The 24,283-nt window shown below is 42.2% G+C and overlaps 1 protein-coding gene across 1 annotated transcript in view; it reads right to left on the reverse strand.

The window, feature by feature from the left end:
- SFMBT1 (Scm like with four mbt domains 1) overlaps window positions 1-24,283 on the reverse strand; it is a 79,927-nt gene that overhangs the window by 23,685 nt on the left and 31,959 nt on the right. Inside the window, exons 2-6 of the mRNA XM_054167344.1 lie at window positions 14,959-15,126; window positions 7,758-7,852; window positions 2,516-2,756; window positions 2,125-2,213; window positions 657-903 (exon numbers count right to left, since the gene is read on the reverse strand). Of these exons, the coding sequence (XP_054023319.1) occupies window positions 657-903; window positions 2,125-2,213; window positions 2,516-2,756; window positions 7,758-7,852; window positions 14,959-14,986 (700 nt within the window). The 5' untranslated portion in view covers window positions 14,987-15,126. The remainder of the gene's footprint in view (window positions 1-656; window positions 904-2,124; window positions 2,214-2,515; window positions 2,757-7,757; window positions 7,853-14,958; window positions 15,127-24,283) is intronic.

The following is a 24,283-nucleotide window of genomic DNA, read 5'->3' on the forward strand; positions in this document are numbered from 1 at the left end:
TTGCAGAAAGGCTTTAGGGTCAATGCTCAACATTTTCCAGTTTTACCAAGGTTTCCTCTAATCAGGTAACAAGTTAGATCACTGCTCAACTCATACTCAATCCATTTGTGTTTAAGCTATTTTATACCCCACCTCTTTGATGACCTCACCCTGACATGCATATACCTGGAAAACAGGATCATCTGTCCTTGCCTCTGCTTCCATGCACTTATTCCTTGGGCACTCATTCTAAAGGATTTTTTCATATTCAGGTAGCATCTCTTTAGACAGTGCCTTAATTAGCTTGGACTAGAGTCACAACTGCAAAAGCTCCTGTTGAGCAGTACCTCATAACCAGATGACTTTTCCTCCAGGAATACAGACTGACAAAAATTAACTGTGAAGGAAATCCCTTCCTGAGTTCCTCCCTCTCCACAAACAGGTAGAAAGTTTTGACAGGCAGAAACATTTAACACCTTTTGAATGAGTGGGTGAAAAGCCTTGTAGGACTATTTATTGGTGTTGTCACTTACATTTTATTAGGTACAGTATTTGTCAGATCACACACAGACTGTGTGACCACCATATGCACATGGAAGGCAGATGTAGAGCACTAAAGCAGCAGCAGTATTCTTCAGCCTTTGATCGCCATATAAAAGATACCTATTTTGAAGTACCTGAAGGTGGTTGCAGACTATATCCATGCTGAGCTGCCCACCCCACTTGGTGAAGGAAAGGGTCCAAGTAGAATAGCCATTGGTCAAATTTGTCAGAATCCTCCAGCCCTTCATAGCGCAGTTTAAGTCTCCCGCCAACATTTTCTACCACGTTGACTATCCAGGCTTCTAGGGAATCCCGCATGTTTTGCAGCTCTAGTCGGGAACCAGGTGCAATGAGATCCAATGGATTTTTTCCTCTGTGAAGCTACAAGAACACAAATTATTCTCTACAACAGAACAGCAACAAAAAAATCCTTTTCTTCCACTTCTTCATGCACTTTTTTCTGGGGCATAAATGTGTGAATAAAGTAGTAAAGAAATACAGTTCCCTTACTAACACAGGACAACACAACGGAAATGGCAATGTTTAGCATCACTGGTCCTTCTATCAGAGCTTCAGCACTGCCTGTAGATACAGTCACATGTTAGTCTCTTCTCCCAGGCAACCAGCACCAGAACAAGAGGACACAGTCTCAAGCTGCACCAGGGGAAGTTTAGGCTCAAGGTAAGGAGAAAGTTCTTCGCTGAGAGAGTCATTAGCCATTGGAATGGGCTGCCCAGGGAGGTGGTGGAGTCACCATCCCTGGGGGTGTTCAAGAGGGGATTGGATGTGGCATTTGGTGCCATGGTCTAGTCATGAGGTCTGTGGTGACAGGTTGGACTCAATGATCTTTGAGGTCTCTTCCAAGCTTGGTGATTCTATGATTATTTTCTGAGGCATTATCACTTATATAGTCAAGGTTTGAAGAAACATGAATGACCTCTTTCTAAAACTGAGTCACCTAGCATACGAAGATAACTAGACAGAAAACATGGAAGATTAAAATGTTAGCTGTAAATATGATGGCAATAGCATTTAAAAAAAACAATCTGGTTTTCTACTTTACAGTGAGATACTGATACAAGGTGCAAATATTGTCTTCAGTGCACCGAAGAAGTTGAAGATTCAGCTCTTCACTAGCAAAGATGCAAGATTTAAGTGAAATAATACCTTGCCCACTGGGGGGGGGGGGGGGGGGGGGGGGGGGGGGGGGGGGGGGCAGAAAAAGTCAAAGGAAAGGTGCCAACTGAGAAAGGGCACAACATAAAGCTAGATAAATAATAGATTATTTCCTCAGGGCTGTATGAAGGAGGAGCAGAATAGGAAGAGGTCTGTAACCTGAAACCTAGGGGAGTTTGAAAAAGGTATTTCTTTTGACAGAATTAATGCACACCTCAAACCTCTAGCGACAGAAATGTTTCAGGACACCACTATCAAAATTAAATACTGTAAAGAGAAAACTACTAGTAGAGAGTTGAACTTGGAGATCAGCAGCATATTACAGTGCTGCCTAAACGTAAAAGAGGAGTTGAACTGACAATCTGAATAGGGCTTCCCTTAACGACAAAGGGGAAAAACCAAGATGAAGCACCTCACAGCACTTACCCCCTCCAGCAGGTTAGCAGGAGCACTGCACGCTCCTTTCAGCACCCGCTGAAGGAATTCCTCCTGGTCAGGTATCTTGTCCTTGATACCTAAGTGAAAAAAAGGACGGCTGTGATTCTTCCTGCTAGTTAAAGATTGTTCATTCAACAAGACACTACCACACTTATGCACTGCCTAATTCACAAGAATATAGCATACACTCATCACTAACACCTGAAAAGAAGAAAAAAAACCCCAAACCCAACAACAAAAACTTTAAAGGAAATGATGAAACGGTGGAATTTGTTGGGTGATGATTAAGATAACCATAACCCTCTGTAAAAATAAGCCCAGTTCTGAAATAAAGCATACTTTTGTGTGCACTCCCTGCTTCTGCACATAGAGCCAATACCTTCAGGCACTTTGAGAATCTTTTTGTTCTGTTCACACCAGCCGATGGGGTGTAAATCAGCAGTCATGATATCGCACCAGAAGTCAGCCTTGCGGTCCTCCCCATAACCATCGTAGCGCAACAGGAGCAGCTGCCCGCAGGTAGTAATGATGGTGGCTACCCAGTAGGTGTTTTGGTCAGACTTGACAGCAACTTCCAGCTTCATACCAGGGGCAAAACCATTCTGCAAACTTGTATCCACCTGAAGAGGAAGAAGATGATCACACTCTAGCACCTCCCAGAAACTTTATGGAGCACAGAGAAAAATTTAGACATGTTTGATAGCACAACACTTGAAGCCAAATGCCGCTCAGCTGCTTCACAGAAACAACTTCATTATGTGACCCAAACTGGAATGCACACAGGGTCATCACTAGTGAAATCTCCTCTGCATTTTGAAGTATCTTTTTAACCTTAAATTGGTACCTTGTGCAATTCATCTTTCTGCCCTGGACAATGCCTCACCCATCACTGAAAGGCTTTCCAACTTGCAGCTGGGTGTTCAAGTTTGGCTGAACTAAAGTTCAGGAACACAACTTTTGACTTTTTGTGTTGAGCTATGTCTTTCAACTTCTTCAGATCAAGAGCCTGTCTGAAGTACATTGACATACTTTAGATAATGGCATCACTCTCTTTCACTACCTTTATTTAAGAAGCCAGGAATTGCAGAGTAAGGACTTTTAATGTCTCCATCCAAACCCCTAAATCTGGATGTAGCATTGTTATATAAATTGCATGGAACATAACCAGTATGAGATCTTCAGTGAAGTCATGCTTTGACAACATGTGTGTCTGGTCTGTGTGTGTTGTGTGCAGGGGAGGAATTTGACAACACAGTACTCGAGATGCTGGAATGTGAACTTAAAAAGGGAAGGCAAAACACTAAGATTCTCATATCCCAAACAGTTCCTAGCTCACACACTCCTGAGAGAGCAGAAAGATCCTGTTCTGCTCTTGCTACACTACAGTTTGCAACCTATGCTTAAGTCCATTGTCTCAGGGTTAATTAAATATCTAACACACTGATCTTCTGCTCTCAGCTGAATGTGACTAGTGTTTGCTTTCTTAAGTGGTCCCAAGTTCCATTTCCTCTTTGAATCAACTGCAAGAGAGGCCTTCGGCATGATGCAGATGCAGTAGCTATTTTCTGGGTTATTTATTACCAGTTCTGCGCTGACAGTTCAGTAACTGCCACAGCTATTATAGTCTCATCAGCCAGCACAGACTGGTTTGCTAAAAATAAAACGAAGAGAACCACACCAGAAAGCAAAGCATATGCCTTTGTTAACTGTTCACATCCTTTAGGTTAATACCCTTTGCTCAGAGAACCCCCTTCAAAACAAAATCAGCAGGACCCAACACTTGCAGGCGTTTTGAAGTGGTATTACAGAGGTCACCCCTTCAAAAGGACAGCTGCTGAAGAGACATTAGGAAAGACTCCATACTCTGATTCCCATAAGCAAAGCCATGAGCTTGACACAAAGTCAGAGGAACTGGGAAATCCATGCAGCTTGCTGTCACCGAACTTTCAGCACAGCCTCATGGCAGAGCTGCGGCAACAGATGGAGCTTCCCCTGAAGTCAGGTGCATTTTACTGACAATCATTGATGTTCCCTGGTGGATACAGCAGAGATCAAGAAGTTAGCACCCTCTCCTGGCAGCTGGGCAAGACGACACCACCAACCAGTTTAAAGCACAAGACTTGGTTCCTTCGGGCTGGCTCACGGCGCACACTGGCTGGCAGAAGATGCTGCAGAAGCTCCCCAAGCATTTTCTCAGGAGTATTAAGTCTGAGAGTGGCAGCTTCCAGCTGCACACACTGCAAGCAGAGATGGCCAGGAGTGGTTAGTGACAACTCTGCTCAGGCTGCTCTGACCCCAAATCCTCCTTCTCATAGAGCACAATCCCCTGCTTTGTGCCATGTCACTGGTCAGACCTGGGGATCCAATTCAGCTCACATGGAGGGAATGATAAAATATGGACAGCAAATACTAAGAGCAAGCAAGAACACAGAGGAAACACCTGTGCTCAGATGATGCTGAACACCAACTCCTTTTTAATATATGTTTGCATGTATATGTAGCTTGCAGAAAGACATTAAAAAAGAGCATTCAACAAGCTAGAGCAAGTGCATTTAGACTTAGTGGGGGATGAAACATTGACACCTAGTGTAACTCTGGGTTTTTGGTAAGCTCTTTTCCTAGCTAGACTGTAGGCAAAACAGTCACTTTGATCTCAATATAGTTTGATTTTTAAAAAGCAACAAATTAAACATTAAAGCACGCTTAATTTAAGGAAGTAGCTTGCATTTTCCAATGTAAGTATAGTGCATTTCACAATCTACTGTCTTACAGCAGGATACAATTTGGAGCATTAATACAGGCATACAAAGAAGTCCTCTCTCCCATCACCAAGTCTAGTTCTTAGCTAACACAGGCTGTGGAATCATGGATTCCGTTATCTTAACCTGGCCATGTATGCTCCTGCAACGTGGGTTAGGTATTTCTCCCCCACCATTCATAATAGGAGGCTGGTCGCAGTCTCACTACTCCAATAGTTAAAACCTACCAAACAAAATCCTGAAGCTTCCATCTTTTATTGAATTTGTTTATACTAATTTATTTACACATGGCCATCTGCTCTTGTGCCAACATCATTCTTCAGCTTAGTTTTTTCCACTTTGTTTTTTCAAGATTACAAAAGTAGCTCACGTTTAGCTCTTCTGATAGCAGTTTATAAAATGTCCTTCAGAGTCACCATCCCTGGAGGTGTTCAAGAGGGGACTGGATGTAGCACTTGGTGCCATGGTTTAGTCATGAAGTCTGTGGTGACAGGTTGGACTTGATGATCTTTGAGGTCTCTTCCAACCTTGGTGATTCTGCATGATTCTGTGATTCTTCAAGTCAAGTAACCAGCACCACACAGTCAGCAGTTGGAGAGACCACCAGTCGCTAGCACAGAGACATCATTGCCTGTTTGCTCTCCACTGAAAATCTCTTCCATGATGTATCCCAGAATCACAGTAACACTTTTTTGGGGCTTTGTCACAGATATACTGTCACTATCTTCTGGGAGGCACTGAGGTGCTCCTCCTCTACCTTTTCCAAACCATTGCCTTCTCAGGGACAGCAGAAATCTGGAGCATGTGACCTTGCACCACTGAACTTCTATTAGCAGCAAGATCTCGGTGATGTGACACTGCTGTAAATATGCTCCTCTCTCTGCCTCTCAATTCAGTGTCAGCATTAACTTTCCAAATGCTTGTGCCAAGCTTATTACAGAGAACATTGAAACTGGCCTCCAGACAAATTCTAGGAGGACTGTGCTAGCAAACGCCTGGCACTCTGAGACCCTGAGCATACAGACATGTCTCACCATACGCCTTCATGACCCCTGGGCAGTGTTCCTGGCACCCTGAGACCCAGGCCAGCTCCTTGTTCCAGGGTGTGGAGCATGGCCAGCCAAGCTTACCAAGTGTGCACACCAAAGCACTCTCCACAATGTTACTGGCACCAGCACAACAGCACCATGTTCTACACACACAGGGAATAATAAGAGTAAAAAGGTGGATTTTTTCTTTTTAAACCTAATTGTATTTTTATGGACCATGGCCACAGCAACCAGACCTCTTGTTTGGCAGCTGAGTTGGCAAAGAGTGTGGTGTAGGAGTAGCAAAGTCATTCAAATTGTGTCTCCTGACAATTAACAAAATATATCTGCAATGTCAATTCAGTTGCCCACCACTGTAAAACTGGCATTACACAGAATGATAGGGGTCGGAAGGGACCTCTGGAGATCATCTAGTCCAACCTCCCTGCCAGAGCAGGTACATCTACAGAGCAGGCTGCCCAGGATGGCATCTAGGCAAGTTGTGAATGACTCCAGAGATGGAGACTCCATCACCTCTCTGGGCAGTCCAGTGGTCCGGCACCCTCAAAGTTACAATTCTTTTATATAACGTCTGAGCAATGACAGCAAGTTTCTTTAACAGGAATCATGTAAGGTCAACCACATCAGAGCAGCAGATAGATTGCTCCTTCCATTACTGCAAAATGGCATTACTATGATTCCACACTGCTCCCCCAGTGTGGGCTGTATGGACACTACCGCTGCATAAGCTCGCCCTTGCTGGAGTCTTTGCACACTAAAAGCAAGCAAGCACAGGCTCCTTCTCTTTGGAAATGAGACACCACAAGGTTCATTTTGGACAAAACCCTTCCAATTACATCCCAGTATATGGAAAAGCATCAGTTTGTTTTCCTGATGATTTAAGTCTCCCGTACTGAAAGTGGTGACATTGGACACAAAAGCCTGGGCACCATCAAGCAATGTGCCACGCACAAGTCAGCATCCTCACTGCCATGGTAAAAGATCTACAGCCAGTCTTTGAAAGACCATTAAACAGTAACTTTAATAGAGCTGGCTAAGAATACAGGCTGGAAGCCTGGAAGGTGTTTCAATTGCTGGAAGAGATCCAAGAGGTTTGGAAACCAGCTCTCATAAACCTCACTTTCACTGATGACCCAGTACAAGTAGGCAGACTTCACATTTAGATCTAACCCAAGGAGACCATGCGCTCCAAGATTCTACCAAAAACCCTTTCATTAAAGATATCCAAGGGAAAAGACAAAGGCTTATCAAGATTTCATCCTATCCATTAAGTTTGTGATTGACAATTAATCCTAATCACTTTGCTAACTACTAGAGTCAAGTGTTTGGCAGAGCTACTATTTTCTCCTTGGCCTCCTTGAAAGCCACCATTAAAACACTTTTTTGAGAGCGCATTTTAATTCTGCTGTTGAAGAACTATGCCACCAGCTTTCTAAAGCTACTCTGCCATAACAGTTGTCCAGTAGCAATCATCAAAAGATGAGAGAGATTGGCCAGTCTGGACTTCATGAGAAAAATTAAGCTTATCTTCTGGTGCAGAAAAGACTAGGAGACCCTCATCTTTCAGCACCTGTGGATGAGATTACCCCATGCTATATACAGAGAGGAAGACGAGAAACAATAATAAAAAGGTGAAATTCTTCTTCTTCTTTTTTCTTTTTTTTCTTTTTTTTTTTTTTAATAAACATGATTCTAGTTAAGTTTTCCAGATTTGAGACAATACACATTAAAAAACCCCATAATGTAATATTCAGTGTATTAATAAAACAACGTAGGAGATGGTTGGTTGATAAATACAAACTCCCTTACTCACATGCTTGAAAGATCCATGGGGGGCTGCAGTTGCTCCTGTGTCTTCTAGATACTCATCCCAGTTGAATTCCATTTCTTCTGTACTGGAACCAGCATCTGGAAGAGGAGCCAAAAACCTATTTTGCAACCTTTTGGCTTAAGTCTTAGAACTTAAGAACTACTGCAAAACCTGCTTCAGTCCCAAATGCGTGAGTACACAAGCACATAGTCAACTTCAGTTATACATTTCACAGAGATAACACTATTTAGACTTTCTTTGTATGTAATAGGCACTTTAAGATGGATCTGAAGAACAGTGAGATCCTGAACATTTTGGTTAAGCACAAATTGTTTAGAGTTTGTGAGAGGAGATCATGGACAGAAGAGCTCTGTATTCATAACGACAAATGTAAGGAGACTCAAAACTCCAGGCACACCAGACCATCAGAGTACTACATTAAAAATGACCCAGGAAATAGCAATACCAGTAGTAAGTTTGAAAAGGACAAAAGCAATACACACACACAAAAAGAAGTAAAAATAACTGAAATATTACTCCTCCCTTTTCTTTTTTTTAATTAGGTGGTATTTATTTAGATGTTATAAAGCACCAAAGGCATGGAGAAGGATTCAGAGTAGTTCTAAGGAAAACAGCTCAAGACAAAACTGAAATCAAGAATGCTCAAATTAGTCACTGAAAAAACAACAAAAACAAAAACCAGCTGATAAGGTGACCAAGAAAACCTCATTTTTAGATGCATTTAAAACAAAAATGTGCTAAAACCACTCAAACCACAGTTCAAAGCTCACTTAGGCTGAAGTGAGCCACACTACAAATCAGTCAGATTTTCTGTCACTGTCAAGCTCATTCCCCAGCCCCAGTGTCTGCTTCAGTGCTTGGCTCACTTCCTCACTTCCCTCCCATCCCCATTTTTTCCCAGTGTGTAACCCACTCTGCTGAAAAGACTACACAACCAACACAGGTTGGATTTCAGGTCCCCTGTTTAGTTCAGCAGAGCTACTTATTCTTCCTTCCTATGGGCTCATGTGGGATGACCAGGGGGTTCCACCTCAGCTAAGAGGCATTTTTAACCTCAACACTCAAACTGTAACTTCATGTTCAGCAGCAAAAGTGGACAGCAGCGACATGACACAAAAGTAATGCTTTTCATTTCCACTTTTAGACCAATCCTACTACCTGCACCATAGCTGTCTTTACGAATGGACAGGAGAGATTTCCATCTCTCAGTAGCAGGAAACCTGAGGCCTTGTTTGTATTTGAAAACTGACAAATCTCTGTGTATGACACACATGGGGAGAGCTCAGCAAAGGTTACAGGACACTGACATTTCCTACACACTCAGCCTCTCTCAGGATAGGTGGTAACTGATCTTTGAAGGAGTAGCAGCTTGAGTAGCAAACATTACATGTCCATTACATTGTGGGGGACCATGTGGCTCAGTTGGTAGAGCATAAGACTCTTAATGGGAAACTCATGAGTTCAAGCCTGCAGTGGGCAGCAGTGTTCTCTCTGGGGAGCAATGTCCTCCCTTTTCCAGGAGGGCCAATGGCATCCTGGCCTGCATCAGGAACAGTGTGGCCAGCAGGAGCAGGGAGGTCATTCTGCCCCTGGACACTGCACTGGTTAGGCCACACCTCGAGTACTGTGTCCAGTTCTGGGCCCCTCAGTTTAGGAAGGAGGTTGACTTGCTGGAGTGTATCCGGAGAAGGGCAACAAGGTTGGTGAGGGGCTTGGAGCACAAGCCCTATGAGGAGAGATTGAGGGAGCTGGGGTTGCTTAGTCTGGAGAAGAGGAGACTCAGGGGTGACCTTATTGCTGTCTACAACTACCTGAAGGGGGGTTGTAGTCAGGCAGAGGTTGGTCTCTTCTCCCAGGCAACCAGTACCAGAACAAGAGGACACAGTCTCAGGCTGCATCAGGGGAGGTTTAGGCTGGAGGTTAGGAGGAAGTTTTACACAGAGAGAGTGATTGCCCACTGGAATGGGCTGCCTGAGGAGGTGGTGGGATCACCATCACTGGGGGTGTTCAGGGCGAGGCTTGACAGGATGCTTGGTTGTATGGTTTAGTTGATTGGGTAGTGTTGGATGATAGGTTGGACATGATGATCTCGAAGGTCTCTTCCAACCTGGTTAATTCTATTCTATTCTATTCTATTCTATTCTATTCTATTCTATTCTATTCTATTCTATTCTATTCTATTCTATGAAATACTACAACATGCCCTTATCAGAGCCATGAACATGCTGACAACCTGCCAAACACGCTCCACAACAGTTCTTAGGCATCGAACAGAGCGGGGCAAATATCTGCCCAGAAGCCTGAGCTACTTTAAATCACCCCAAAAACTTACAAGTCCTGAGGGTAAAGTAGGCTCATTTTCTCTTCAAATTGACTGTTAAAGTCATCTTTGACTTCCTGCTGTAATTCTAGGAATCCTTTCCCTATATAAAAACGTATATTCAGTTAAGCTTCCGTTTGCTGATGGCAGTACCTGTTTTAAAGGTACTGTTTTAAATCCAATTTCATTTTGCTGATTTTAAACAACCACAGTTGGTTATACTTGCCTTGCAGAAGCCTGAGAGCTCAAAAGATTCAGAGCATGAATATCACCATCACTTTTAGGGGATAATTTTTAATTTACCAACAGGTAACCCAGAGAACTTTTTTTTTGTTGTTTTAAAGGAGTAAAGAGATTAAGGCTCAGATCAAAGCTGTCTGCAAATTAGGGTGGAGCTGATAAAAGTTTTTATTGCAAGTCATCCTAAGAAAAATGCAATTTCATTGCAAAATGCTGTTAAAACCAATTAAGATTTAATTCATTAAAACAACATTTTACTTTAAAAATGCTTAAGTTCAAAGCTGTTGAACCAAAGTGGGAAGAAACAGCTCAAACCCAACATTCATGGCCATTCAAAGCTGAGAGCAAACTTTGGTTGTTCTCCTGCCTAGGGAAAGCCAGCTCACCCTTTCCCACTGAAAGGCATCCAGCTGCTCAACAGCAGCAACATCCCCACTTTCATCTAACTCCAAAAAGCACTTTGTATGTAAAAAGCACTGCCTGTAATGTCTAAGGCATTCCTGTTTGAAGAGAAACAAAGCAACATGACTGCTCTGTGTTTTTTAACAAGTCTGAAAGCCATATAGCCCAACCTGGGAATTCCACACAGACCTTGAGGCTTTCCAGCCGCACTCTCTACAAAGCCACTTGCAGCACCGAGTCTTCAATAATGTCTTATCATCAGATAACTGGCTAAGGGGCAGTTAAGCTCCTTAAATGAGGCACAGGTCACTTAACACACTGAAAGGGTCAATTAGTAACTTATGTTCCCACTTAATTGCTACAAGGAGCTCCTAAGAAAGCCAGTTTGCATGCTGCTCCAGCTACCCTTTTGCCCATAACTACAGTTAAAACCCATTCCCAACTGGATCAGAGTTATCACAAGTCCTTTGTCACTCCCCTCAGCCATGGTCTCTGCAGCCTGTATGTCTTCATATCCAAAAGAGCTATTCCTTTCAGGTCTGTGCTGTGGTGAGATGGGCTTGGAATGCTTTGTACTGTACAGTGCCCAGGTCTCACCAGCACCCCCAGGAGCTCTCTTGTGAATCACTTTTCATAGAGGAAAAAATGCATATATTAAAAGAAAAAGAAATCACAAATTCCTGTCCAACACTCACTGCAAATTTCATACTCTTCATGCTTTATTTTGGGGAGTTTCATGGAGTCAGAAGGATTTTTTCCCAACTTTTATAAAAGCACCCAGAGTGTTTGCTGTTTTGCTCACTCCTAAGAGTTCAGCTCAGCTTGTGTTTTCACTCTACCAGGGGTTTCCAATTAATAAGACCAGGCAATGAACCCCACACTTCAACCCCTGGGCAGGCAGCACCGGGGAGGTTCAGGTGCTCTCCTTCCCTAGGAGGCTGACACAACTGAGGGCTGTGCTTAACTATAGGATGGATCACATCTATTGGCTGCTGCTCACACACAGCCCTGCCACAGCATCCCAGGTTATTTAGCGCAGCACTTACTGAATCAATGTGGAACATGAAAAGCTCATTGAATAAAGCTCCAAGCAGAAGTGCTGCCTGAGGTTTCATAGGGAGAGCAGTAAATTAGTTTAATTGCAGCATGTGGTAGGACTACATAAACCATGAAAAATCTCAGAAATCAAGTATCTATTTTTTGACATCTGAGTGCAGAAAAATTCCATGTGTGCTGAAGGACCATCTCCCAGCTAAGGCTCACGCTGGCAGGGAATCTTTGAGAGTCAGAATCCAATCACTTTTCTGGTTTTATTGGCAGGACAGTTGCAGCAGAGCAAGCCCTGTTTAAATCAAGGCTTTGATCTAGTCCATTGGTATTTTTTCCAAGACCCTACTGCACAGTACTGGCCTTGTGGGTCTGCAAATCCAGGGATACACAGAGGATCAGCTTAATGAAGCTACATTCCTGAGTGGCCATATGTCTGCATTAAACATCCTGATCAGTCTGAGTTCAAGCTATCCAATAAAACCTCAGAAATTTGCATCAGAAACTCTAAGTTGCAAACTAATATGACAGATGATACAAGCAAACCCATACTTAATCCATTTAATCCTAAAGCACAAAGTACACTGCATGGGCGTACATATATGTATGTTCTACCTCTCCGTACCCATAATCACTACAATGCATTCAGCATTCTACTACACAGAGACCTATTTTCCTGTATTAGACATGACAACTGAGACACATACTAGCTCAGTGGCAAAGCACAACTTTGGCAAAGGTAGAGAAAGAAACCAGATGCAATTCTCATCTCTGTGGACTTGCCACAGAAATAGTTTTTATCAGCAAAGCTTTCAAATCCAGATAACATCTTATCAAATAACATCTGCGAAGCATCCTACAGAGGTTCCATGAGGAACATCTCCCTGCACTGGAGGTGAGAAAATTGTCTATAAGGATGTTAGAAGTTTCCTAGGCAGGTATATCACTTCTCATTTATCATTTTTTCTACTGGCATTACTGTGAACATTAACTCTTCTTTTCTGAATTTTACCATGAATTATGGTCTATAGCTCTCTGATACATACAGGAAGAGAAAGAATACTAAACTTTACCATGTGAACACCACAAAGGTACTGAAGCATTAAGGAAACCAGACCTTAAAAATACCTGCAATGGAAATAAGTCTACACCAGACTGCTCTGATCTTTGGATTCGAGTTAAATTCTCACTGCAAATAACTTTCATGCATCTTTAATGTGATTTAGTTGAAGACTGTCATATTGGACATTTAAGTACATCACACTGAAGTGTGCAAGACCTTCAATTAAGGCTAACCTAAAGGTCTCTCACCCTGAATCTTAGATATATTTCAATCTCATTTTAATAACAGTTAATCTTTTCCATCTATACCAGCTGCAAGGCCATGAATAAATAAAGACAGGTTGGAATTTCAGCAGCTGAGAAAGTCTGTGACAAGAATGAAAGTTGTAGTGCAGGAGTGCATCACAACCAACAACCTTGACCACTGTCTGGGTTCTTGTATGCAGAGAGTCTGTCTGTAGAAACCGAAGAGACAAGGGAGAATCTCCAGAAACTGCTAGAAGTCAGCAAAAAAATTACACCTAAGAATATGAAAGGTAGTAGTGGTTGGGAATGATCTCATTCAAAGCACTTTGGAAAGCAATATTATGCTTGCTTGCACTTACATGGGTGGCACTTGATGGAAACTATCTTTGAATCGAGCAAGCAAAGCTCTCTTCAGTTACTGTTTGCTTTTCACAGCTACCTGGACTCAAATCAGGCACGAAATGGATGCTCAGGAAAATATCTGTTGAGTAATTTTCAAGACGGTATCAAACCCTTCCTAGCTATTCCAAAAGCACAGGGAGGTGAGACCTCTGTGTGATCTCTGGTACTTCTTAAGGAAGATGGAAAAATGGCCATAAAGGTTTTCATGCAGAGAGATGTGCTATCAGCTCATGAACACCCTACTGCTGACCATGTGGACATCTTCCTGTTTTCCTGTTCTCAGCTTCTCAATGTCTCTTCTCTTTCTGACACTACATGCCAGAAGTCAGAAGTTTCCACTAGCAGAGGGAATTGTTGGCATGTGCCTGGAGACATTCTGCATATTTGTACATGCTGCTTTTTCTTGCTTATCTACGAGTATAATGTTGACAACAGCTGGATTGATTTGCTATAATTAATAATCAAAAAGCATATTTCAGCATGATAAAGCAGATGATAGCATTCTGCTAAAAGCACTGCAGATTAAAATAATGTTTAACATTTCCTCAGTGCCACTGACAGCAATTAGACTTCCATATGGTAAAGGTACAAAAACTACTAACAGGGAAGAGATGCTTGTTGGACAAGCACCAAACATAGTAGTACTCAGACAAAATCCTAATCCAATCATTTACATTGGTAACTACAAATCAAAATTTACTTCATACTAACTATACCAACACTGTAGGTAGGGACCTACCTCAAAGAAAGGACAAACCATTGCAGGCAAATCAGAAAAAAGGGTTGTCCCTACCCATGTAAGAGTACACAATCCCAAGAGTATCTTCAGCCATCCCAGATCAACACTCCTCCCAGGCTAGACTGGTGTTTCAAAGTGAACCAACACCTGAGATAATTTATCACAATATACCATTCTGCCTCAGGTTAGGAGTTGATATCCCAAGCCTATCAAGCAGGCACACCAAGGCATATCAGAAAAACAGGATAGACTACAACAGTAGCAAACAACTTCAGTTATCTGTCTTTTAAAACCAGCAGCAGAACCTTGTCAAAATATTAAGAACAAGATAAACACAAGGACAGAACAAGATAATATTAACCACTCTGACAGACAAATGCCTTTAAAATAGTATTTAAAGCCACTGAGCTTTCCATAAGCCCATTTCATAGTGGTGCCACAAAGTGGAAAGACACAGCTTCTTAAAAATGCAATTACTAAGGTGGGTCAGGTTTTGTTCTCCTTTAGGCCAATGATACACACAGCTTTTGAAATAGAGCAATAACAAACATAAGCCCCAGAGCCAGAATCTAAGCCACAGGCACTGAGATCTGAGTTTCTTTCTGTATACAGCACACAGCATCAGACAGCAGCGCTGCGAAACATTCATTGTGCTCATCTTTGTACCATCTCACTTGCCAAGGTTTTTGGGAGCCATTAGCCAGGGAGCTCAGCCAGACTATTACCTGCATCATACTGCTGTTCTCCATTCATCTCCACAGCAGCCCAGTGGTTATTTTGAGCAGCCAGAAGCAGGGGAAATCTGAGCTGTCACGGTTTGGTGGTCATGAGTTGCCTCCCGCCCTCGATTCTACTGGTAACCAGGACATTCAAGAAGGGATCCTGAAAAAAACCTGAAAGGAACAACTGATGAGAACACCTCCATTGGATTTTAACTACTTTTAAGACATGGGAAAAACATTACTCCAGCAATAAGCCGAAAGCCTTAAAGCAAACAAAGACATCTGCCTGCATTTATGTATGTTTATTCCATGGCCCCTCATCTGCAGGCCAACGTGAAAAACCGTGGGTTTAGTATCAATTACAAAGATGACTTTTGACATCTCCTCAGCTCCCCAATCTTCTCTAAAGCTCCTTCAACCCTGCACAAAGCTAAAGAAGCAGGGAACCAACCAAGTCATGGTTCAGGAACAAGACAAAACAAGAATCCAACTCCTTTGTTACCTGGACCAACAGAAATGTCCAAAGTCAAAAAGCCAAACTGGTACTGGCAAAGGAAGAGCACGATCAGGCTTACAAATGTCTGCTCAGGCTGGTAAGCTCCTAACATTTCAGCTATTTGATTACCACAAGCCTTCAGGCCATTTGCAGCTCTGGTTTTAAGCATAGCTATAAGGGAAGTTTAAATATATGTATATGTTCTAAACGTCCTAGGTCCTTAACAGTTCAACCAAAGAACCATGGCTTCATCACTTTAATAGGACTCGAAGACACCAGTGAGCCTATTCTACTATGACAGAGTAGCTTATTTATTATCAAAATGTTGTTTCTTATACAAAGTGAAAAAAAAAATCAAAATTCTACATGTGAAGACAAGAATCAAGATATGAACTGTATTTCAGTTTCATTTTATGGTACACTACCAGTCTTAAAATTTTCTTTGGTTTTTATGGGAGTTCATTTTACTGTATATAAGCTGGTAAAATATGTTTTAAGATACTCAATACAGTCACTGGTCATTCTGTATATTTAAAAGATGGTTGGTATTGACTTTGCCCATGCCAATGGTTCTCCAAGTCTTGCACAACAGCAGAGGACTGCTCCTAACTACACTACATCAAAATTACGATCCTGTGGCACAATACAAACAAGTAATAAAACTCCAGCCCATAACACAGAATACTTCCACTCATCGAGTATCTTAAGCATCACCTTCATCACCAAGAGAGACAGCCCCTCTCTGCTCTCTTTATATTCATTTCTGCCAACAGAGCTCCAAATTGTTTTGAGGACAGCACAGCGAGAAAATCTTGCAATCCGCTTTGACAGACCCATCCTACCAATACAGAGGCCGTGCAAACGTTAGATGGCTGAATTCTTTAGCATCTTGTTCTGTTACTCTAAACCAGAAAGTACTGCCCTGCAGAACATCTGAGAATGGCACATGTCAAAAAAATGCCCTGAAACCAGCTGTTTTGCACAGCTTTGTTTAACTACACACCTGTGCATGCACACACAGAGCATTTTACAGTTGTAAAAGCTGAGGATGTTCCTGCTCCAGTGTCCATCAGGGCAAAACAACCCTAAACATATTGTGATGTGGAGCCACAACTTCTAAACCTATTCTTATGAGCAATTAAATAATTTTCCCATTGTTAATGGCAGAAACCAAGAAGGGACAGGTCTAAAGCAAGCCCACTAGTTCACTGTGCTGGCAATGAACTGCGATTATTTTTCCTGTAAAAAATTCTCCACTAAAGCAAAGCTACATAGTAAATAAAAGCCTGTGTTACATGCCTCTTAATATCACACTTTGACTGATAATGAGATGGGGCATGAAGGGGGCCCAGACCCATGATTATTGCCTTAAAAATACTTGTAACAAAAACACAGTCTTCAAACTCCCTTAGCACTCTTATTGAAGGTCTGGCGAGTACCTGTTTCCTTTAAGCAAAGATATCCGAAACAACGTAGAGGACCAAAAACCTGGGTTTATGAAACAAAGCCTGTACTTCTCACTTAAACACATGGTTTTAAAGAAGGGAAGACCTACACATTTGAAAAGTCTTAAATTGTTTGGAGTTTTGGATGCCTGTGGTGTCTTGATAATCCTTAAGAGAGGCTTTGTGATTTTGTGTTTTTTTAAAACAAGGTTACAGAAACTAACCTATTTTAAGTGTGATTGAGTTTTTTCCTACAGCAGCATGGACAACTGTCTAAGAAGTGTTCAAGGTGTTCAAGGGGAGATTGGACATAGCACTTGGTGCCATGGTCTAGTTGTGAGGTCTGTTGGGACAGGTTGGACTTGATGATCCTTGGGGTCTCTTCCAACCTTAGTTATACTGTGAGACTGTGATACTGTGAAGTGTAAGTTGCCTAGGCAGATGGAAACACAAAAATCTCACTTCAAAATGATTGTCAGAAATGAGAGATTTTTCCAGTCCAATACTGATTCCCAAGGTGCAACCACACCCTCAATTCTGAAGCTGTAACTGCACCGGACCCTTGGTAACTACAAATGACTAAGACACTATCCAGCCCTTCTGCCCTAAAGAGCATTTTTCGTCCCACCAGAGTGCAGGTAGACATTAGGCAGCTTTAGGCAGGCTTCAGTTGAATTTGTATTGTCATTCAAATAAGCAGCTTGTGAACTACAGCTGGTCTGAAAAACTCTTAATGAAATGTGTTTTTTTTCCTTTGAAAATCTGTCTCTTTGTTAAAGATCAAAGTATTTTGAAGAGGTAGTTCTATTATAGGGAAGTCTAGGTGAGAGTGTAACTACTTTTGTCAGCTTGCCTGCCCAGTTCCTCAGGGGTGTCTCGGAGTGATCAGAGAAGACAGCAGCTCTGGTAATCCCAGGCATAAGGACTGGGTGAATTCCAGTGGCTGAGACTGGAAAGGGCAGTGTTACTGTCCCTGCTGATAGCAGTATCCCAGGCTCCCATCATCCCCATGCAAAGCGAATGATTCAAGACATGCCTCCACCATGACAACACAGAGAACTTGGAAAGGAAGAAAATAAATGGAAAACCCCTACAAACCCAAACCTTCCCAACATGCTGCAGTTCCATTTTGTGGAGGATTTCCATGGCTGCATGTTAAAATGCTGTGTAGTAGGCTGCAAATGTCCTCAGGGTGTCTGTGGAACATCCAGGCTTGCTAGCTGGCAATATCATACAAGTCAAGCTAAACTCAAGTTACACTTCAAGTCTAAAGTGAGATGCCAAAGCTGCACTGTAGACTGAGCTGCAGGTTTTGGCATGAATTTTAGGGAACTACAGTGCAGAGCACTGAAAAGCCTGGCTGAAATTTCTTGTACACAACACTGGTAGCTTTATTCACACACAAAGAAAACTACAAACTTGAACAGAACTACAGAAATACCCACCAGTGGTGCTCAGTGGAGCAGGGAGTTCTCAAGTACAATTAAAAACACAGCCAACTTAAAAAAAATTTCATTACACATCAGAACAAAATTTTTTAAGAGTAGCAAGAGGTATCATTAAGAGCTACTATTGAACAGTAGCCACAAAAATCTAGGATGTAGAAGATCTTAATGCTGTTTTATTCATTACAGCTTCAGCAAGGCGCCTGGAAGGGAACTAAGCTGCCAAATTCTGCAATTCTTTCTAAACTACTGTTGTCCTGCTCAAAAAGACTGTGCTCAGCATATACCTGTGAGGTCACAAGTTAACTCAGCTCTGTCTCTAAGAGAAAGTCACCGAGGAATCAAGCACAGGTACCAATCCCTAGCAATCTCCATTGGTTCCTTGGCTGCTTCTTCAATGCTGCCAGGACAAAGCAGAGCAGAATTAAGCTACTGCAACCACATGTGCCCAGCCTATCCATTCTGAAGGCCTTCCTCCTGGAAACATGGTTCGAGCTTCCATTTGTTCCATGCATTATTAGGTAGTGCTGGAAGATGTTGTCACTGGCAACCCATACAACGCTTGACACAGTGAAAAACTAACCAACAAAATACTTTCTAATCGTTAATGAAAATATTTCTTGGTAATGGCCTATTGTAAGTCTATCAGCTGTCACACTGCTAAGCCAACACAAAGGCAATGCTGTGAAAAGTGCCGAGCAAAGCGTGTAGCCCAGCAAATCTGGGGATATGCCACTGGTTTCTAGTAGTGAAGCCCTGGCAAAGTACCATCAGAATTTAATGGCAATTAAAATATTTTCAGTTTATGGGATCCAGCTCTCAATTAACTTCTGTAACTAAACTAAGTGATGTAAAACTAACTTCATCTTTAGTTGCAACATAATTTAAGACACCTCTCCCCCCCCCAAAAAAACAACCAAACCCAAACATCAAAGAGGCTGTTTATTTAGAAGAAGCCAAATACTGGCAGCTCCTGGTGAATTTGATTGATATTCTGTCCAAGTCAAGTTGGGTAGTTATTCAGGATTTCATAAGCAGCTCTGGTGTTTTATGTACACAAAATTGAGTGCACTCCTAATTAGCACCCGCCATGGATGATGCTTGCAGTCTGGCACCCCAAAGATTATCTTTTGATAAATCTCAAGGGGAGGGGAATGCAACTGCTGCTGGAACAGAGCTGATCTGGAAACACTTTGGACTCTTCAGTCCCACTTCTGCATTTCAAACCTGCTTTCAGCACATGAAATATTCAGATGTTAGCAACTGGAGGCAGCATTAAAAACTGTTACAGTTCATTAAAGCCAGATGGCTCACTTGAATATGAAAAGAAATCAAACGTAAGTTGGATGTTGAATTAAAGTAAATCAGCTGGTGTCTGAGGCTTAACATTATTTTAAAACAAAGGCACAAGACAAGGGGGACTGGAGACACCCCTACGGCCTGGTGAAAAAGCAACAGAAAGGATCAAGTTTCAGCAAATTCCTTCTTGTAAAGGCATCCAGTAAAATCTAAATCTTTTGCCCACCATGCAGAAAACCTGTTGCAGAGGTCTGTCAGAGCAGGGAAGGAGCTCTTCAGTGTTGGGAAACTGTAACTCTGACACTGAACATGAGATAAATCTGCTAACTCGGTAGCAGTAGTGATTATTCTAGGACCACAACCTTCAGGCAGGAGGAGAGAGGGTGAATGTTCTCCTGGTCCTGTGCTCATTCCCACACATACCTGCACTTTTCACTTTAAGGAAATAAGTAATTATGTGCTCCCTATGAGGGGAGATGGTGCATGAACTTCATCTAAAGATTTTTTGGTAACTAATTCTTTAGTGTAGGACTCACAGCTGTGGCATAAACACTGCCCTGTTCAGCACATCTAATCAGGTCCAGTGTTTGCAGTGGAGATTCTTGTTGGCATGTCAGAAAGAAAAAGTATTCAGGATAAAAGCAGCCCTCTGCTACAAAATTCTGCCTGAAAAACATTCAGAAGGACAATGTGAAGTACAGATGAGTGCCCAGCAGCAGAAACCCTCTCCTAGTGTGCAGCTATAAATAGGAAACAACTGGTCACTCCTGTGCTTCCTCATGCAGTTTAACTCCATGACCCTTTCAGTCAATACTCACAATTCATCTTACCAATGCTCACGTTCATCACAAAAACTCCTCTGTAGTTCAGATCTAGAAGTCTTGTTACAAAATTATCTGGAGGGAGAGACTCTTCCTTCTCTGGCAGATGCTGCTGCACCAACACTACAGGCCAGAGGGCCAAGTCCTGCTGCTGCAGTGGATGAGCTCTGAAAGAGGCACAAACTCTCACAAGCCCCACACCCAATGGTGCCACACACAACTCCAGTTACAACCGGTAGCCAGATCCAGATGCTTACTTGCCTTCTGCTCTTTTATTACTGCAGATATAAGCAATTTCCACAGCCTGCAAAAGACAACATCAAGCTTTCTTTTAACCTTTTCCTTGTCTAACACCACTAGAGTCAATTGTGAGTATAAGCATCAGCTGCCCCTTCTGCCACAAAATGAGACAGTAACTCCAGGGGAGAAGAGGGAACATGTTCAAATGAAGATTTGCATTCGACTGGGTACTTGCAGGCCATGCACCTCGTCAACATATAAGCACATCTGAGTGAGCCAAAATGCAGCTGTGCAGGGTCCTTTACCTTAGCACATAAAGCAGGTCAAGAACATTAGGCCTTTGTAAACACATTTACACCCTCTCCAAATACAAGACTCCACTCATCCTAATGGGTCTCTGCCAACCCGTCACTGATAGAACAAAGACAAAAAATGGAAATTACCATCTAGGATAACAACTTAAGTTGCAGTGTTTTAAATTCCAGTAGAATTTATCAAAACCAAGAAATATGATAATCTGTAACACAAACAGAACCCAACCTAATAAACTACTTGGGTAGGAGCAAATTTTATTGTAGGTTCCATTTACAATGTGTAGTACTTGATTCCTCATGAACATCTTTATGAAATACTATACTGATGAGCTTTGTATCACAGTAGTTTGGAGCACCCTTAGTATTTTCAGCACAAAAAAAAAGAGAGAAAAAAAAAGAAAAGATATTTAGTAAGCAGATTCCTTAATCAGAACCAAAATCAACATCACCGGAAAGAATTAACTTTCAAGCTACTCAGTGCAAGTTTCAGTCTCTCTTTTGTAGCAATGCACTCACAGTACAGAAATACCCAACCCAAGCCTTGTTAGGGTTAGTGTATTTCCTTAAAACAGCCACATCCTTTTTGGGGGAAAATAGTGGAGACTGGCTAGACACTGCTGCCAGCTCAGTGGAAGAGATACAGCTGATTACCTGCCATAGCAAATCAGCAACCATCTCCATCAGGGTGAGACAGCAGATATGTGCCTCCTTTGAAAAATATTCAACTGTTGAGATGAGGACTGAGAGAGGCAAAAGCAAACAACTATTCAGAACAGCATTCAGTGTAAGAAATCATTAATATCTGTGATGGTAAGGAACTGTTTAAAATTCACAGATCAGCAAATGATCACTTCTGCTACACTCAGATAAGCAAAGCACCAAAGCCCACAAAGCCCCTCTGCCACAGGAGCATGCCAGCTGCCATGCTTTGCTTGCTCTCCGCTCCCCAACTCAAGTATTTTTTAACTCCATTCACGTTGTGCAAGAGCAGGGTGGGCACAAACCCAGCCTCTGCCTCACCTGCCACACGGGGTAGGATTCTCACTTCTCCTCTTTTGTGATTGAACCACATCTACACTTCTCTAACTACCCATTAACCATTCTTCCACAGTAGAAGGACAGTACATAGCTCTCAGACAGGATACTCAAATTATGTTTTTTGGGGAACCAAATTATTATATATACCTACTTTTATACCCTTCCCTCCTGCCCCATTACCCTGTGACTCCCTGCTGAAGCCCTCAGCAGAGGTCCTACTCCTCCAAGAAAGGGTCTTCGGAGTTCCATACTTCATGTAAGTTCCAATTTTTATGAGCCTTTTAGAGTCAAAATAGGGTTTAAGACCTATCTCGCACTTCTGTGTTTTCCTCTTTAGTCACTAACAGTTTGTCGCCTGGATAACGCTTCAGGTATTTTTTAACTCTCAGCTGTATAAACAAAGCAAGTATTTCACACACACATACCCTCCCACTACCCACAAACAAAAGACAACGTGGAAGACTTCTCACAATCTCCAGTTTATGCTGCAATTCCAATTCTTCAAGCCATTTTAATTGCTATTCTGTGACGAGCAAAAAATCAATTTCAGTTGCTTCTGTGAGAAAGGAAAACTACGTCCACAGAGGGCTTGGCTCAGCACTGTTAGCACGCTCCAAATCTTTCCAAGACAGCCCTGCAAGGCTCAGAAAGTAGACAACAGATAGGCAAAATAAAGTTTGATGTTTCTATAAAAAAGTAATAAAAATACTACAGATTTCATTAAAATCACAGCTGCCAAAGGAATTACCCTGTCCAATGTGGAGAACAGAAAACCTTGGCTGCCTCGCAGTTCTTTAAACCATTACTTTTACACACACGTAAGACACAGTGGGTCTGTAAAGAGGAGCTGATCTGCCTGTTTCTGTAAGGATTTGGCAAAGACAGATCACTGAATTACCCACAGACATTTTCTTTAGGCCATCTTGATAACATATTAGGTGCTTCAAAACAAAAACAAAACCTTCCTATGTTATTCCTAAATTAAACAAAAATAAGTAACAGGAGCAAGCATGTTTCTACATTTTCTGCAGTTGCTAGACCAACTGTAACCAAAACCTAGTCTGAGTTTACCACCACCTGCGGTCAACTCCCTAAGGTATCTCTTACAGCCAGACTGTGATTCTGTTGCTTTGTAACAGGCCACTGGAGCACTGTCCTGGTGACCAACTTTTCGTGAGCAGCCCCGGCTGCGGATTTGCTCTTTCACAGTTATGTTCTGTCCAAGAACCACAGTAGTAACCAACAACCAACAGTCCTTCACGAGAAATATTTTCATCAAAAGCAATCAACATTTCTGAAGTTTCAACCATTCTAATCTCCCTTTACTGAGCTTCTACTCTTATCACTTATCTGGGCTTTGTCCTCGCAAGGACAAAACTGTGGATTCCCTAACAGCTGACTCCTGCTCCTTGCAAAGGAAGCTTTCCCGGAGACAGGACATAGGATTCTTGCTATCCCTTTCACCTTTTTGCCTGCCAAGAACACACTCATGTGATCTTATCTGAATAGCTTCCATGTCTTCCCTGAGAACAAACCCCACTGACCATGAGGGTTATATATCCATAAATGCAAACAGGAACTATGATCACTGGAGATGGATGAATTATTAAAACTTACTGTATTTGTCTATCACACCAGCACTCACAACAGTTCCACTTTTCCATTTCCCTACTATTTCCATTAAATCTGTTTCAGCAAAACTTCAAGATGTTCATCCCTCCCATTCCAACAGCAACACTGAGACTCCTCAAGAGAACTGCACTTAAAGAACACGCCTTAAGTTCTTACATTTTCAAAGAAATTGTTAGAAAATACAGAAGTGGGTAAGGATATGAACAAACCCATCAATAATAACCCTGGCTTACACAAAGTCACATGGTTCTGGACATTGCTCCACACCTTCCAAATGGAAGTAACCATAGGACTAGAAGCATCTCTGCAGGGAAGGCCTGCCTGCACCATTGTGGCCCCTTGCAATAATCATCCTTTTTTATTTCAAGGGTTTATTGAAAACAAATCCTGTTTCTGACAGCTCCCAGGGTGTCCCAGTGTCCGCCAACAGAGCAGACAGAACATCGGCACACACACACTGCTCTGCTCACACTCACCCAGCAAAGCCCGAAGTCATTTACAGACTGAAGTTATCACTGCTTCATGCACAGATACCCTCGGGACTCAGACAACACTTGGTACAACATACTTCCACAACAGCACCATGATCACACTTCTT

Source organism: Dryobates pubescens, chromosome 1 (genome assembly GCF_014839835.1).
Source record: "Dryobates pubescens isolate bDryPub1 chromosome 1, bDryPub1.pri, whole genome shotgun sequence".
NCBI classification, from domain to species: Eukaryota; Metazoa; Chordata; class Aves; order Piciformes; family Picidae; genus Dryobates; species Dryobates pubescens.